The 16,164-nt window shown below is 42.6% G+C and overlaps 1 protein-coding gene across 3 annotated transcripts in view; it reads left to right on the forward strand.

Annotated features, from left to right (window-relative positions):
• FGF13 (fibroblast growth factor 13) overlaps positions 1–10,250 on the forward strand; it is a gene marked incomplete at both ends in the record, with an annotated part of 631,857 nt that extends 621,607 nt beyond the window's left edge. For all 3 annotated transcript variants that reach the window (XM_080719269.1, XM_080719271.1, XM_080719270.1), the window contains 2 exons: positions 8,520–8,718; positions 10,114–10,250. In XM_080719269.1, the coding sequence (XP_080575395.1) occupies positions 8,520–8,718; positions 10,114–10,250 (336 nt within the window). The remainder of the gene's footprint in view (positions 1–8,519; positions 8,719–10,113) is intronic.
• Between the last annotated feature and the right edge of the window lie 5,914 nt (positions 10,251–16,164).

Genomic DNA, 16,164 nt, shown 5'->3' on the forward strand with positions numbered 1-16,164 from the left:
GAATCCACGTGGTCTTTAAATGTACATTCCTCATTCCTCACCCAAAATTTGATCATTATAACTAGTTGGTATAGATTCTGTCGATAAAACATGTTATTCACTTGAAAAAAAATAAACCTTGAAGGGAATAAAATTAGAGGTCATTGCAAAGGAAATGATATTAATTATTAATAAGATTAATTATTTCATGAGCTAAAAAGATGTTATTTATCTAATTTAGATAAGCAAGAGATATAAACAACTTTTAAGATAAATAAATTTTTAAATGGATTAAAGATATAAAGCAACTTTCTTTTGTATTCTTGCCAAGTAATCTCTTAGTGACTATGTAGGAAATACACATTTTTCATTCATTCATTTATTCAAATTGTAGATATTTATCTAACACCCGTTAAATGCACATAAGAATGATTGCTATCATCACTATGTGTCTTCTATCTCCCAGGGTACTGGTGAGCATCTGCACATCACAGTAGATTGGTTTCTAGGCATATATCTACCTGCTATACTCTGAATAAGTTTTTCTTTTTTTTTTTAATTAATTTATTTTTTAAATTGGTGCATTGTAGTCATATATCAATCACATTGGAGTACAAGACTTGAGAGGATATACAAGCACACATCATCCAATTAGCCCTCATCCAGCCCCCATCCCATTCCCTCCCCCTCCCTCCATCCCACGCTTCTTTGGTGATTTACTTTGATACATTTGTTTATGTACCTCCTGCATTTTAAAGAGGCTCCGTCCTCCAGTATTACATACCCTCTGATTGGTCACATTAGTTGCTTCACTATAGGGCCCTTTCTATAGCTCAACCTCTTCCTGTTGCCCTTTTCCTCCTAGTTATTGCTGATTAAGAGAAGCGTCTGATTTATATTTTCTGCGATATTTCTCTGTGCATGCTGTGTTGCAAGTACCAATCCCACTCTTGATGGTCCCAGTAGTGGCCTGGCTACTAAGTGGACTGATCCAGACCTCGCTGGCTCAAGCAGCGGCCTTGCCTCATGGGAGGCCCCAGTTCTGGTTCCGCTGGCCCCTGAACCGGTCTAACCCCTAAGCTGGCTTTGGTCCCGACCTTGGAGGCCGCAGGAGTGAACTTGCCTCACGCCAGGCTCCGATGCTGGCCATTGGCCCCTGCACAGGTCTAACCCCTTGGCAGGATTCCAATCCCGGCCTCGGAGGCCCCAGCACCGGCCTAGCCTCATGGCAGGCTCCAATGCCGGCCTCGTTGGCCCCAGCACCAGCCTAACCCCTCGGCAGGCTCCGATCCCGGCCTCGGAGGCCCCAGCACTGGTCATGCCTCAAGGCAGGCTCCGATGCCGGCCTCGCTGGCCCCAGCACCGGCCTAACCCCTCGGCAGGCTCTTATCCTGGCCTCAGAGGCCCCAGTACCAGCCTTGCTTCAAGGCAGGCTCCGATGCCGGCCTCGCTGTCCCCAGCACCGGCCTAACCCTTTGGCAGTCTCCGATCACGGATTTGGAGGCCCCAGTACCGGCCTTGCCTCAAGGCAGGCTCCGATGCCGGCCTCACTGGCCCCAGCACCAGCCTAACCCCTCGGCAGGCTCCAATCCCGGCCTCGGAGGCCCCAACACTAGTCATGCCTCACGGCAGGCTCCGATGCCAGCCTCGCTGGCCCCAGCACCGGCCTAACCCCTCGACAGGCTCTTATCCTGGCCTCGGAGGCCCCAGTACCGGCCTTGCCTCAAGGCAGGCTCCGATGCCGGCCTCGCTGGCCCCAGCACCGGCCTAACCCCTCGACAGGCTCTTATCCTGGCCTCGGAGGCCCCAGTACCGGCCTTGCCTCAAGGCAGGCTCCGATGCCGGCCTCACTGGCCCCAGCACCGGCCTAACCCCTTGGCAGGCTCCGATCCCGGCCTCGGAGGCCCTAGCACTGGTCATGTCTCAAGGCAGGCTCCGATGCCGGCCTCACTGGCCCCAGCACCGGCCTAACCCCTCGGCAGGCTCTTATCCTGGCCTCGAGGCCCCAGTACCAGCCTTGCCTCAAGGCAGGCTCCGATGCCGGCCTCGCTGGCCCCAGCACCAGCCTAACCCCCGGCAGGCTCTTATCCTGGCCTCGGAGGCCCCAGTACAGGCCTTGCCTCACGGCAGGCTCTGATGCCGGCCTCACTGGCCCCAGCAGCGGCCTAACCCCTCGGCAGGCTCCGATCCCGGCCTCAGAGGCCCCAGTGCCGGCCTTGCCTCAAGGCAGGCTCCGATGCTGGCCTCGATGGCCCCAGCACCGGCCTAACCCCTTGGCAGGCTCCGATCCCGGATTTGGAGGCCCCAGCACTGGTCATGCATCAAGGCAGGCTCCGATGCCGGCCTCGCTGGCCCCAGCACCGGCCTAACCCCTCGACAGGCTCTTATCCTGGCCTCGGAGGCCCCAGTACCGGCCTTGCCTCATGGCAGGCTCTGATGCCGGCCTCGCTGGCCCCAGCACCGGCCTAACCCCTTGGCAGGCTCCGATCTCGGCCTCGGAGGCCCCAGCACTGGTCATGCCTCAAGGCAGGCTCCGATGCCGGCCTCGCTGGCCCCAGCACCGGCCTAACCCCTCGGCAGGCTCTTATCCTGGCCTCGGAGACCCCAGTACCGGCCTTGCCTCACAGCAGGCTCCGATGCCGGCCTTGCTGGCCCCAGCACCGGCCTAACCCCTCGGCAGGCTCTTATCCTGGCCTCGGAGGCCCCAGTACTGGCCTTGCCTCAAGGCAGGCTCCGATGCTGGCCTCACTGGCCCCAGCACCGGCCTAACCCCTCAGCAGGCTCTTATCCTGGCCTCAAGGCCCCAGTACTGGCTTTGCCTCAAGGTAGGCTCCGATGCCGGCCTCACTGGCCCCAGCACCGGCCTAACCCCTCGGCAGGCTCTTATCCTGGCCTCAGAGGCCCCAGTACCGGCCTTGCCTCAAGGCAGGCTCCGATGCCGGCCTCACTGGCCCCAGCACCGGCCTAACCCCTCGGCAGGCTCCGATCCCGGCCTCGGAGGCCCCAGCACTGGTCATGCCTCACGGCAGGCTCCGATGACGGCTTCGCTGGCCCCAGCACCAGCCTAACCCCTCGGCAGGCTCTTATCCTGGCCTCGAGGCCCCAGTACCGGCCTTGCCTCAAGGCAGGCTCCGATGCCGGCCTCACTGGCCCCAGCACTAGCCTAAACCCTCGGCGGGCTCCGATCCCGGCCTCGGAGGCCCCAGCACTGGTCATGCCTCACAGCAGGCTCCGATACCGGCCTCACTGGCCCCAGCACCGGCCTAACCCCTCGACAGGCTCTTATCCTGGCCTCAGAGGCCCCAGTACCGGCCTTGCCTCAAGGCGGGCTCCGATGCCGGCCTCACTGGCCCCAGCACCGGCCTAAGCCCTCGACAGGCTCCAATCCCGGCCTCTGAGGCCCCAGCACTGGTCATGACTCAAGGCAGGCTCCGATGCCGGCCTCACTGGCCCCAGCACCGGCCTAACCCCTCGGCAGGCTCTTATCCTGGCCTCGGAGGCCCAAGTACCGGCCCTGCCTCATGGCAGGCTCTGATGCCAGCCTCACTGGCCCCAGCACCGGCCTAACCCCTCAGCAGGCTCCGGTCCCGTCCTCGGGGGCCCCAACACTGGCCTTGCCTCACGGCAGGCTCCGATGCCAGCCTCACTGACCCCAGCACCGGCCTAACCCCTCAGCAAGTTCCGGACCCGACCTCGGAGGCCCTAGCACAAGCCTTGGATCATGGCAGGCTCCAATGCCGGCCTCGCTGGCCCCAGCATCGGTCTAACCCCTCTGCAGGTTCCAATCCCAGCCACGGAGGCCTCAGTAGTGGCCTTGCCTCACAGCAAGCTCCGATGTCGGCCACTGGCCCCGACGCCCGCCTAACCCCTCCGCAGGTTCCAATCACTGTCTCTGTGGTTATTATTTCAAAGGTTCCAGTTGTAATGTATCAGATCTCTGCCTCCCCCGAATATTGGCCACTGGCATTGCCACTGCCTCCACCGTTTCAAATCCTTCCCAGGCTCTTTTTCCACTCTGAATGTTGTCCAGTGTTCCTAAGCATGCGTGATGGTAGCATTCGACATTTGGTGTAATTTCTCCAAAAATATAAAGTTGGTAAGATCCGGTTTCTGCTTCTCCTGAATACAAGTCTCCACCACCATCACGGAGAACTCTTTCAACACCGCATTTCTCCTTGGTCTCCGCTAAACTCTCTCCTTATATGTGATGTCTGAGATTCTTAACAATATAGAGAAATAGCAGTCCTCTTTCACGGCGAATTTTTCCATAAGTTCCAGTGCATTTAGATAAGTTGTGTCTGCATCTCCAGTGTCCTGGCATCCATAAGGGCTTTCTTACCACCTCTCCGATATTTTTCTTTATCTTTTTCTGTTCTGGGCCCGGTTTCTCCAGGGGTCTGGCATGCTACTCGCAGTTCGGCCCGGGGCCCAGAGTCCCGCGACCCGGGCCCCAGCTGGCGTGCCCCGCGCGCGACCCCTGCCCAGAACCCAGCATCTTACTGGGCCTGGTTTCTCCAGGGGTCTGGCGTGCTATGCGCAGTTCGGCCAGGACCCAGAGTCCCGCGACCTGGGCCCCAGCTGGCGTGCCCCGCCCGCGACCCCCGCCCAGAACCCAGCGTCTTACTGGGCCTGGTTTCTCCAGGGGTCTGGCGTGCTACTTGCAGTTCGGCCTGGGGCCCAGAGTCCCGCGACCCGGGCCCCATCTGGCGTGCCCAGCCCGCGACCCCCGCCCAGAACCCAGCGTCTTACTGGGTCCGGTTTCTCCAGGGGTCTGGCGTGCTACTCGCAGTTCGGCCGGGGCCCAGAGTCTAAGTTTTTCTAGGATTGTATCACCTCCAATTTTTATTATTTATATTAATCACTGCCAAGACATAAAGAAATGTACCCCTTTTCCCTTTAGTGGAGCTTCCTTTGTTGAGTGGGATGCCCACTTTTTTTCTACATTTGATGAGATTTAGCCTCTTCTGTCTACTCATTCAAATACTGGATACAATGACAGTGTCTCACACAGAGAACAAAACACTCCTTTGGTTGCTTCAGCCTCTCTCTCTCTCTCTCTCTCTCTCTCTCTCTCTCTCTCTCTCTTTCCTTGGCTTTTAAATCCAAATTTAGTGAGGATGACTAAAAAATTGCTAAGATGTGACAGCATTCAGTTCATTGAGTCCTTGATATTTTCTCCTTGCCGTTTTCCAATAGTTGTAACAATTGCCAAGTTTTTCTCCTAAGGTTATACGTACCATGCAATTCTTAACAGATACTAAATCACCCTTGCAGAATTTGCTCATGTAATGACAGCCTCCTTCTACATATATCTAATTTTACTCTAGGACATTAAGGAATTTACCTGAAGGTGTTTTACTGGTTGATATTCCTGAGTCTTAGACTCTCCAATATTTAAATATAATTTCTGAAATTAAAATATATCAATAATAATTGAATGGTGAAATAATCAAGTGATCTTTCATGAACTAGGCAATATGACCTGTCATTTTTTTTGATGAAGGGGATGGATTTGGAAATAAGAAGATGAGTTCCAAGCCACTTGCATAGGGTTATTCATGCATAGGGTTGTGGTAGCAATGTAGATAGAGTTTATAGGAACATAGGTATTAGTGTAAAGATCTCTGATTGGAGAATATGTGACTCCAGAACAAATCATATTTAAGCCAGGCACTGAAAGATGAAATGGGAAGGCAGTACAGAGAGAAATAGAGAGATTATATTCTAAAGAAACGAAATGAATGACATCTGTGAAAACACAGAAGGTTCTGTGGTGGCAGATGACATTGAAAGGCATGGTAATGCCTGAACAGTGGAGGATTTTAAATATCACATCAAGTTGTTTGTTATTTATTAATATAGGCAAGGTGAAGTCATCATGATATCCTGAAAAAGGGAACTTTGCTTTAGAAAGACAAATCTGCAGCAGAGGAAGACAAATCAGCTAGGAGATAAAGCAGTCCAGTTAGGAGGTAATGAGGGCATGAAGTAAAGTGGTGACATTAAGAACTGAAAGGAGACCTAGAGAGCATGGAAATTAATGTAAAGGACCTGTGAAACTTTAAGTGATTGCCATGTTGGTGTACTCCAACTACTCAGAGAAGAAATGGAAGAGCAGTGGTGGTTACTGCAAGTGTGGCTCATGCTTCAAACATTCTTCCCATTTTCTGCATTAATTTCGTACTCATCCCTCAGGGGTCAGCTGAAATTACATCTCTGTAAAGACCTCCCTAGTTTCCCAGTCATAAATAAGTTTGATTTTCTCTATTCTCATACAATGCCTACTTTGTGCTTCCCTTTCTGTACTTACAGTAATACACCTTGTATTCAGGTCAAATGAGTACATTCCTGACTCCTACAAATACATAGTAAGCTGTGTCAGGGCATGTATTATTCACCTATAAAATTTTAAAATTGCCCAAGCATATAAGATCTCATTAGGGTAGAGGGAGGATTGAAGAAGGAAATAATTTAAATAAAAATTTTCATTATATGAGAATATTACTACTAGGTTCACTAACATGAACGGGGGGCATGGAGGGGAGAGGAGCATGAAATGTGAAAGAAAACAAGTCCGAGAGCTGTGTGCATGTGTGTTTGTATCATATTGAATCATATGATGTATACTTGCAAGGCCCTAATAGTATAATTTTTGAAATATGGATGAATATATGAATGAATGAATGCTATCATACAAGATGCTAAATGCAGCCATTTTCAGACCTACTTTAGAACACAAAATTATACTATCTCATCATTCTATAATCAGCCCTATATCATTCATGTGGCTAAATGGTATTACTTTTCTTGAAGATATGTATTTTTCACCAAATTCATATTCAAATGCTGACTTACACTTTATGAAAGTGAAATTTACTCTCCGAGGATGAATACTTTTTTCCAAATGATTATTTAATTCCCAATGAATTTCAGCAAAGTTTTATGCAGTTGTCCTCATCACTTAGAAAAAATGAGACTTCTAGTCAGCTTTCTTTTTTGGGATACCTTGGCTTTCCCAGTGATGAGAAATCCTACAAAGAAGAATTTTTCCAGTGCATAAATAGAACTCTTCAATTCCTACCATGAGACAGTTTCCCTAGAAATACATTTCTTCTTGAGTAGGTTGATTTGTATGAATCCTCTGAGGATCTATCAAGTACATACCCAGCTGAAATGACCCCCAAAGATACTGTAACCTCATGCACTCTGGAGGCCAATAGGAAGAATTGGATTACTGAGTGAAATAGACTTGGTAGATTCTAAAAAAGAGGAAAGAAAATTGCTTCAGTGCTTAACTTTCAGAGAAAAAATAAGGCTGTGCCCCTCTTTAGTTAAGTGACCTACAGTGCTTCTGACGTTGTTCACCTAGTATGTTTTGCTTTAAAGGATACCCAATATAAAATTGAAAAGAGGAAGACCACAGGAACACTGTTTAGAACAGGCTAGTGGCTTGCAGTACAAGATTTTAAATATTTTGGTGATATTATCAAGGTATTCATGACATCACCTCAATGAATTAGCAAAAAATCTGATAGTGCCATTGACATAGTTATTGTGTGTAGCTCAGTTAACATTTTCCTTATTAGTTTCTTCTCCGAGTAGACCCTCTGCTACTCTAAAGATAACTGATAGATTCAGTTTATTTATTTTGGCTTAGAAATGGTCATATTAATGACTATTTACTGCATTCATACATACACTAAGAAGAAGGGTTTTGTTTTGGTTTGGTTTTCCTCAGAAACAGTCTGTTGGATTAGGAGCCTTTCATTTGTATGGAACCATCTAAAGAAAACATTGTCAAGTACCTAGCAGAAGAAAAATCACATTCCAGGAATCAAAGTCTACTGGAATGTTCTCGTTGTCTCTCACTCTCTCTCATTTCTAGATAATTACTGTAAATTCCTTGCTTTTACATTGATTTGCATGTAAATGTTACTGTAAGGCAAGAATGAGTGAGGGGGGCTTTTATAAGTCAATTATATAAAAATAATTAGGTTTACTTTATTGTGGGTTGTGTGCATGTATGCCTCCACCATCTTGTACCCCATTATGCATGAAAAAATTAAAAAAATAGATAAAAATAAAGTAAAATGGTAGCCTTTTATATGGCATTCTTTTAGGAATACAGGCAGGCAGCAAGCATTGTAGTGAAGATTTCAACCTTAGACAACTGACAACCAAAGTGTATAATAACTTGAGAATCCATGAAAATTAAGCACAAAGACTTTTTCTCATATTTTTCTTCTTAGTATTTGGCTCTTGTATTTGTCTAATATATTACATTCGTGTGGCTAGTTCTAATTTTTCATTATCTATTACAAAAAAGTTGATAATTGATCAGTAACATTTTTTATTTATTATGTGATATGTTATATATAGTCTTTTAGTTCCAAATGATGATAATTTATGTTACTAAAACAAAGCACTGGTCACACAACCTTTAACAAAGTGTATTCTGTACTCCTAAAAGGCAATTTTAGTTTTTTACATGGCATTTATAGCTTCAAACATTGAGCTTTTGTTTATTTGCCATTTTGCAGGAACATTTCACACCTGAGTGCAAATTCAAAGAATCAGTGTTTGAAAATTATTATGTGACATATTCGTCGATGATATATCGTCAACAGCAGTCAGGCCGAGGGTGGTATCTGGGTCTGAACAAAGAAGGAGAGATCATGAAAGGCAACCATGTGAAGAAGAACAAGCCTGCAGCTCATTTCCTGCCCAAGCCACTGAAAGGTAAATTTAATTTTATAGGAATTATATATTGTACTACAGAAATACTAACAAATCAATGTTTTATCATGCTTTTTAGAGTAGAACATATTTCTTCTACATTAAAATAATAATTAAAATTTCATGAAAGTCACTGTCAGTGGCATCCAGTCTCTTGATTTTAGTTTTTTCATAGTACACCTGTATACAGTAAAACCCTAGTTAGGTGGAACAATCTAAATTGATAACACAAGATAGCTAAGAATCCCAAATTATGTCAAAATGGCACATGGAAGAAATAGTTGTTAAATATACACATACTTATCAGAAATTTATTTCTGTGGTCCCAAGTATTCACACTTATATTTTTCTTTTCCCATCATTTCTAGCAGGTTAATAGCAACTTAGGTGAAAGTTAGGAATAGGTTATAGATTATAGAAATATTAGAACTAGTGAGACATGATAGCGAAGGGATAGAAAAGGCAGGCAGTGTAGAGGAAGATTTTAGAGAGGTTACCCAGCCAGAATTTAAAATACGGTTTAAAGTAAGGGCAGAATGCTCCACGACCATCTAAGTCACCACAGCACTTTGATTACAACCCATACTTACAGGGTTCAAGTCCCAGCTTCACCTTGTACTAACTGGATGATCTTGAAAAGGTTATCTACTGATGTGTGTCTCAGGTTTACTGTACAATATGAGTAGGAATGTTTATGTCATACAATAAATAACTACAGAGAGAATTTAGAACAATATCTAGCATAAGTATTTCACAAGTATAAGCCAGTGATGTTACTTATTGTAACAATAACAATAATTATTTTTACCATTTATTGCACTAAGAATCATCCTAATACTTAGATTCTTAAAGAGTTTCATTTTAAAGTATGACAGAAATCGGTGTTTTATATTTTAATACTTTGCTTGCACAGTATGCTGTATATTATATTTAAATTTCTAATAGCTTTATTATTACATATATAACCATGAGTAATAGAAGTTAGGCATTAAAATTCTTTAAATACTACTTCACAAAGACTAGATTTTGCTCAATCTGATCTCATCCACTCTGAGTACTTGAAAGCAGTGTTATTTGTGTTTGACTTAATAAATAGAAGCCTAATAACCAGAAGAAAAGTTGAGGACTAGTGTGGTGTTAGTACCCAACTTTTAAATTTTTTTCTTTCTTTCTAGTTTTATTTTAGCTCTTTCTATATTGACAATTAAAATTGTATTTTTCACATATGAGATATTTTGCAATATGTATACACTGTAGAATGGCGAAATTGAACTAATTACATAGCTATTGCCCTACATATGTATTCTCTTTGTGAGAACACTTAAAATCTGTTCAAGAGTACAATATATGGGCGTACTCATTTGAAGGCCTTTCACACTGCCTTTATGTGTGTTTCAGTGGCCATGTACAAGGAGCCGTCACTGCACGATCTCACGGAGTTCTCCCGATCTGGAAGTGGGACACCAACCAAGAGTAGAAGCGTCTCCGGTGTGCTGAACGGAGGCAAATCTATGAGCCACAATGAATCAACGTAGCCAGTGAGGGCAAAACAAGGGCTCTGTAACAGAACCTTACCTCCAGGTGCTGTTGAATTCGTCTAGCAGTCCTTCACCCAAAAGTTCAAATTTGTCAGTGACATTTACCAAAAAAAAAAAAAAAAGAAACAGGCAGTGTTCACTAATATATCTGCCATTATATCTTCTAAACATCCATACAAGAGCCCCATGAGTTAGATAAAGCTTGTGCATAAGAACGCCAAGCAATATCAATGAACTAAATCTGGGAGAAGGACTGCCAAATTTTCTCATGTCTCACCTATACTTTGGGGATGGCAACCAAAAATATTTCACAGCACTGACGCTGATCAAAATTTGCTCTCCAACCAAGAAAATGTAAAAGACCACAGTTGTTCTGCAAAAACAAACAAAACAAAACAAAAATAAAATTAACTGCTTAAACGTTTTGTAGGGGCAAAGAAAATTCCGTGAACTGTCTTGTTTTCTTGGCTTAATGTTTTCTATCTATGCTTGATTAAGATGTACTCTTTACTTTCATATAGTGCAACTTTATGGTTTTTGAAATTGAATGGTTCTATTGACTCATGTCACTTAATCCAAATCAACTAAATTCAGGGTTGAATCTGAATTGGCATCTCAGGCTCAAGGTAACAGTTTTCTTATGATTTTACCAATTTTTTTTCTGTAGTTTTGTAGTATTCTGGTCAAGTTCTTGTGCTATACTTCATGCGTAGAAATTAAGTTGTATCGTCTACCCCAGTCAGTAAAGATAACTTTAAAAAAGATTATCCTCAAGTGTAGATTTCTCTTAATTCCATTTGTGTATCATGTTAAACTACTGTTGTGGCTTCTTGTGTAAAGATAGGAACTGTGCAACTGTGATGTCTTTTGTGTTGTTAAAACAAGAAATGTCTTATCTGTTTGAGTCCTCCTGTCATTGTACTTGGCACATAAATATTGTGTACAAGGAAATGTTAAGACTGGTTATCCATAAACATCATATATTATACTTGCTACTGGAAAAGTATTTGAGACTTAGCTAGGTTTCCATTTAGATCTTCATATCTGTTGCATGGAAGAAAGTTGGAATCTTGGCATAGAGTTGCATGATATGTAAGATTTTGTGCATTAATAATTGTTAAAATCTGTGTTCCAAAAGTGGACATAGCATGTACAGGCAGTTTTCTGTCCTGTGCATAAAAAGTAAAAAAAAAATACATTGTTTAATATTTGTTGTTGTATACCCAAATACGCACCGAATAAACTCTTTATATTCATTCAAAGAAAATGATCCTTCAACATATATTTATTGAGTATCCATTAGGTGCCATTTACTATACTAGAAATAGTAATTAATTACTAGTTATTTTGATAAGATCACTCCTCAGACACTCTGCAGTCTAGACATTCATATTAACATGAATGCTTTTTATGGAATATCAATGAGATTTAGATTTCAGAATCATACTTAGGAATTCTCATTCCCATTCAGCAATCAAGTTGTATAAGTGATACCTAGGCTGTAGGATCTTCTGCCATTCACAGTGTCATTTGCCTTTCTCTGTCACTCATTTCTCTGTAGAAGTACAGTGAACTAAATAATCTAAAGTTCTCGACCACCTTTGAGAGCTGAAGGGAATTGTAAACACTTCTTTTGTCTTGGAATCTTTTCCCTCGAGCCCTACAATTGCCATTGCCTGACAGTGAATGTTTTGGGAATAGTCAGTGTATGAAGATGGGTAAAACAGATAAAATGTAACTGATGCTTTCCAGGGCATACACAAAATTGTTACTCTGGCCCAAACAGCCTGCTTCTACAAGAACAGGAAACTGCCTGTTTCTAAGATGTCAATTTAGCACAAGCTCCTAACCTAGACCAGCCTCACCATGTCACATTGTAATTCCATTTTAAAACCTTCTCATCTTGCCTGTGCTCTAAAATACACCTATGTGAGGAGAGATCACCTACCTATCTTGGACCAATAACCTTTTGAAACATGGTTTAAACACAAGTAGATTTTCACTCACCCTCTCTACTCCTCTTAAATCTTATTAATTTTCAATCAGTAAAGTAGTGTACTATCTCTCCAAGCACTGTAATGTTTGACTACTTTGGTCGCTTTTCTTGTGTTTTTATTAATCAGGAAAACTGCAGGCCTACTGTTAATAAATAGGATCAGGATACTCAAGAATAATATTTTACTTCTGGCATTTTTTTTCACCTGACTCAAGTGGTTATAAGTAGAAGTTGAAATTTGAACAAATCAAACAGTATATCATTTTCAAAGAAACTTCTGTGTAAGTAATGATACCACAATCACACACCTTCATAGCACATACCCATACACACAGGTGCATACACATTTTGGTAGCATTCCTTATGGGAGAAAACTTTAGCCCTACCACATCTGCCATGAATAAAAAGAAACATTCTGTAGTCAAATAGTTTTGGAAAGCACTGAAAATACGATTGGTTCTCATACATTAGCATACATCAGAATCACCAGAAGATTTATAAGACTCATATTGTGCATCTCTAAAACTTCTGAATGAATGAGCCTAGAGTGGGCTCAAGACGTTGCATTTGTAATGATTCCCAGTTATGCAGAGGCTGCTGATTCTGGAAAACCATGCTTTGGGAATATACTATTCTCTTCCTCAGATGTAAAGTGTACATTAAAGCCAGATGTAGTGGCACATACCTATAATCTTAGCTATACAAGAAGCTGAGGCAGGGTGATTGTAGGTTCCAGGCCAGCCTCAGCAACTTAGAAAGACTCTGTCTCAAAACACAAAGGCAGCCAGGCGTGGTGGCACAGGCTTGTAATCCCCGCGCTTGAGAGGCGGAGAAAGGAGGATCACACTGGTTCGGAGCCAGCCTCGATGGCTTAAGAGATCCTGTTTCCAAATAAAAAAGTATAAAATAGGTCTGGGAGTGTAGCCCAGAGGTAGAAGGGCTTCCAGGAACCCCAGTACCACAAAACACACACACACACACACACACACACACACACACACACACACAAAGGCAACAGATTTGTTTGGGCTGTGGGTAGGAGGTAGTAGAGAGATTGAACTCAGGGGCATTTAATTCCTGAGTTACACCACCCGTCCTTTTTATATTTCTTGCTTTGAAGTAGGGTCTCACTAAGTTGATCAAAGTCTCATGAAGTTGCTGAAGCTGGCCTCAAATTTGAGATTCTCATATCTCAGGCTCCCAAGTTTTGGGATTACAGGTATGTATCACCACACCTAGCATGTCAGCAGATTTTGAAGACCTAGAGAATAGGAAAATATTTTTAAAATTTAAATTTTTATATTATATTATATTTTATATTATATTATATTATATACATTATATTCAGAAAATCGTCATGTTAAAGACCACTGCTTCAATTTCAGAAATTCTAGGATAAAATTTTTATTTTGATACAAAAGCATATTTCTCAAAGAGCACCCAATTAATGCTGAAGTGTTGGCCCTCAAGCCTTTTGTAGGTACGTAAACACCTGTTTTAAACTTTTTCATGTTTTTACTTTTTGTAGTTTTAGGCTGGGCCTAGGAAATATCTTGAATCTGATACCCGCCAAAGTTTGAAAGCTACTATTCTATGGGATAGCAACCCAGCTCATGTTGTCACCACTATCTGTGAAAGTACATCCAACCGTTGCCCTCCATTTATCCTAGGGTAAATTATAGAAAGGGAAACGCCTTCTGTAAGATAATTGAAATTCTTTGGAAGCAGATCACATTTTAGTTCCCATACTCCACCAGGACTTTTGCATGTGATTGGACGGGGCCTGTACATATTCCCATGGGATTCTTAAAGGATTGAGGGGGAAGTGATGTGTGACACTCCTTGTCACCTCCCTCACAATCACATCTTGATCCTAAGACAGTCAAGAATTTTCCAAAGACCTCATCTACATGTTTTCAAGCAACTATCATCTAAATGAATATATAGGGGAAAATGAATAATTGGATAATATCTAACCAATGCCAGTTGATTATAACCAATCCGTGAAACAGAGGTGATGGGTTCAGAACTAATAACCATTTTGAACATATTTCATGCAAATGGGCCTGTAACCCTCATTGGCTGAGGTTTATCATTCATGGGTTAAATTGGAATATATAACCAGCCATGGTGGCCCATGCCTGTGATCCCAGTATTTGGAAGGCTGAGACAGGAGGATTAAAGGTCCAAGACCAGCCTTAGCAAGGTACTGAGATTCTCAGCAACCTAGTGAGACTTTGTTTCAAAATAAAATGTAAAATAGGCCCGGGAACATAGATCGAGGTAAAATGTTCCTGCATTCAATCTCCAGTACCAAATTAGATAAATAAATACATTTAAATATGCCCTAACTAGCAGTCTTTAAGGAATGCCTATATTTCTACCAAAAGTCACATGCAGATAACCAGTACTCTTTCTCTTATGCTTATCAAAATTCTTTCAAACTCTATTTTTTTACTTCTACACTCTAGGTATTCATGACAGCAGGATTCCGATTGCTAGCACTAAATTCTAAATAAGGATATGGCAGTACCATAATACGTGATTATTTCTAATTACAAAATCTATTGATGAACTGTAGCTGGTGCAGGGCACTACTACCTCAGTTTTGTAATTATATTTACAAAGATAACATATTATACTTTCCATTGCTATATTCTCAAAGGTATGGCTTGGCTTGATGCATTTAGCTACCCTAGAATGAAAACACTTAGCTGCCATGCTAGCTTTTTCTGTTACCTGGGATGTGCCCTTTCCCCTTAATGATTGAGAAAATTACAAGCAATAGTGCACTAAATGTGTCTCTAATTCTGAGCAGCTCTGTTATCTGAGAGGAAAGGAGAGAGGGGAAATATCACAGTTTAGATGAAACAACATTCTGGAGATACTCTAATGGACTTTCATTCATTGTGTGCCTTTTTAATCTCTAAACACTGCCACTATTTATAGGTAAGTTTGAATTTTTGGCATAAAGAACAATCATTGCAAAATAGATCAGCTCATTTGCTAATATCATGAATACAAACATCATCTGGTATTTCTCATCTCTTTTGCACTAGTAAAGTAGAAGGCATAATTTTTGGGATCTTCCAATTTATATGTGGGTATTTTAAGTATTTATTTGTATTATGAAATGGTATCTTTCTTTGTTGTCCAGGCTTTCTTTGAACTGCTAGGCTCAAGCAATTCCCCAGCCTTACACTGCCATGTAGCTGGAACTACAGGAACTACAGGCACATACCTGTCTTTATAGAAAGACATTCTTGAAAAGGTGTGAAACAGCTAATTCTGTCATTATTCACAAAGATTTTATAAAACATGCAATGTGGATGAATTCTCAACTAACAATATCAATTGAATTTCTTTTTTAAAATTAGTTCTTGTTTTGGTCTGCTGCTCTTATAAACACACACACACACACACACACACACACACACACACACACGCCTCCAAAAGGACTTGGACTCAGAGATTCTCTGATCCTCTGAAACAATGACCACATGCCTATCCACTAGGGCAACTGGAACAACTGGCTTTGGAATCTGGTTTGCCTCACAACATGTTAGCACGTCTGTATACATTTTGTACTTTAAAAAATTGTGCATACTTATTAAACAGTCTGTTTCTAGTGCTGTGGAGAGTTATAATTAGAGTAGTAGAAATGCATGGAGTGATAATTGAGTAAAAACTCAGCTTTGAGTCAATCACTCAGCTTGTTGGCATTGTGGATATTTATTACCTTATAAAATGTTACTGCTGTGCGACATGGTACTAAGGTCTGGAGAAGAAATCACACAAAGATAAGTGGGTTGAGACTGAGTCAATTTTGTAGAAAAATATATTCTGGGTTTAGTAACCAGGAAATTTTCTTTATAATATAGAGCCCTAATTGGAAGTAACCATTCAGTTTTCCGT

This window comes from Muscardinus avellanarius (assembly GCF_963383645.1).
Source record: "Muscardinus avellanarius genome assembly, chromosome: X".
Taxonomy (NCBI): domain Eukaryota; kingdom Metazoa; phylum Chordata; class Mammalia; order Rodentia; family Gliridae; genus Muscardinus; species Muscardinus avellanarius.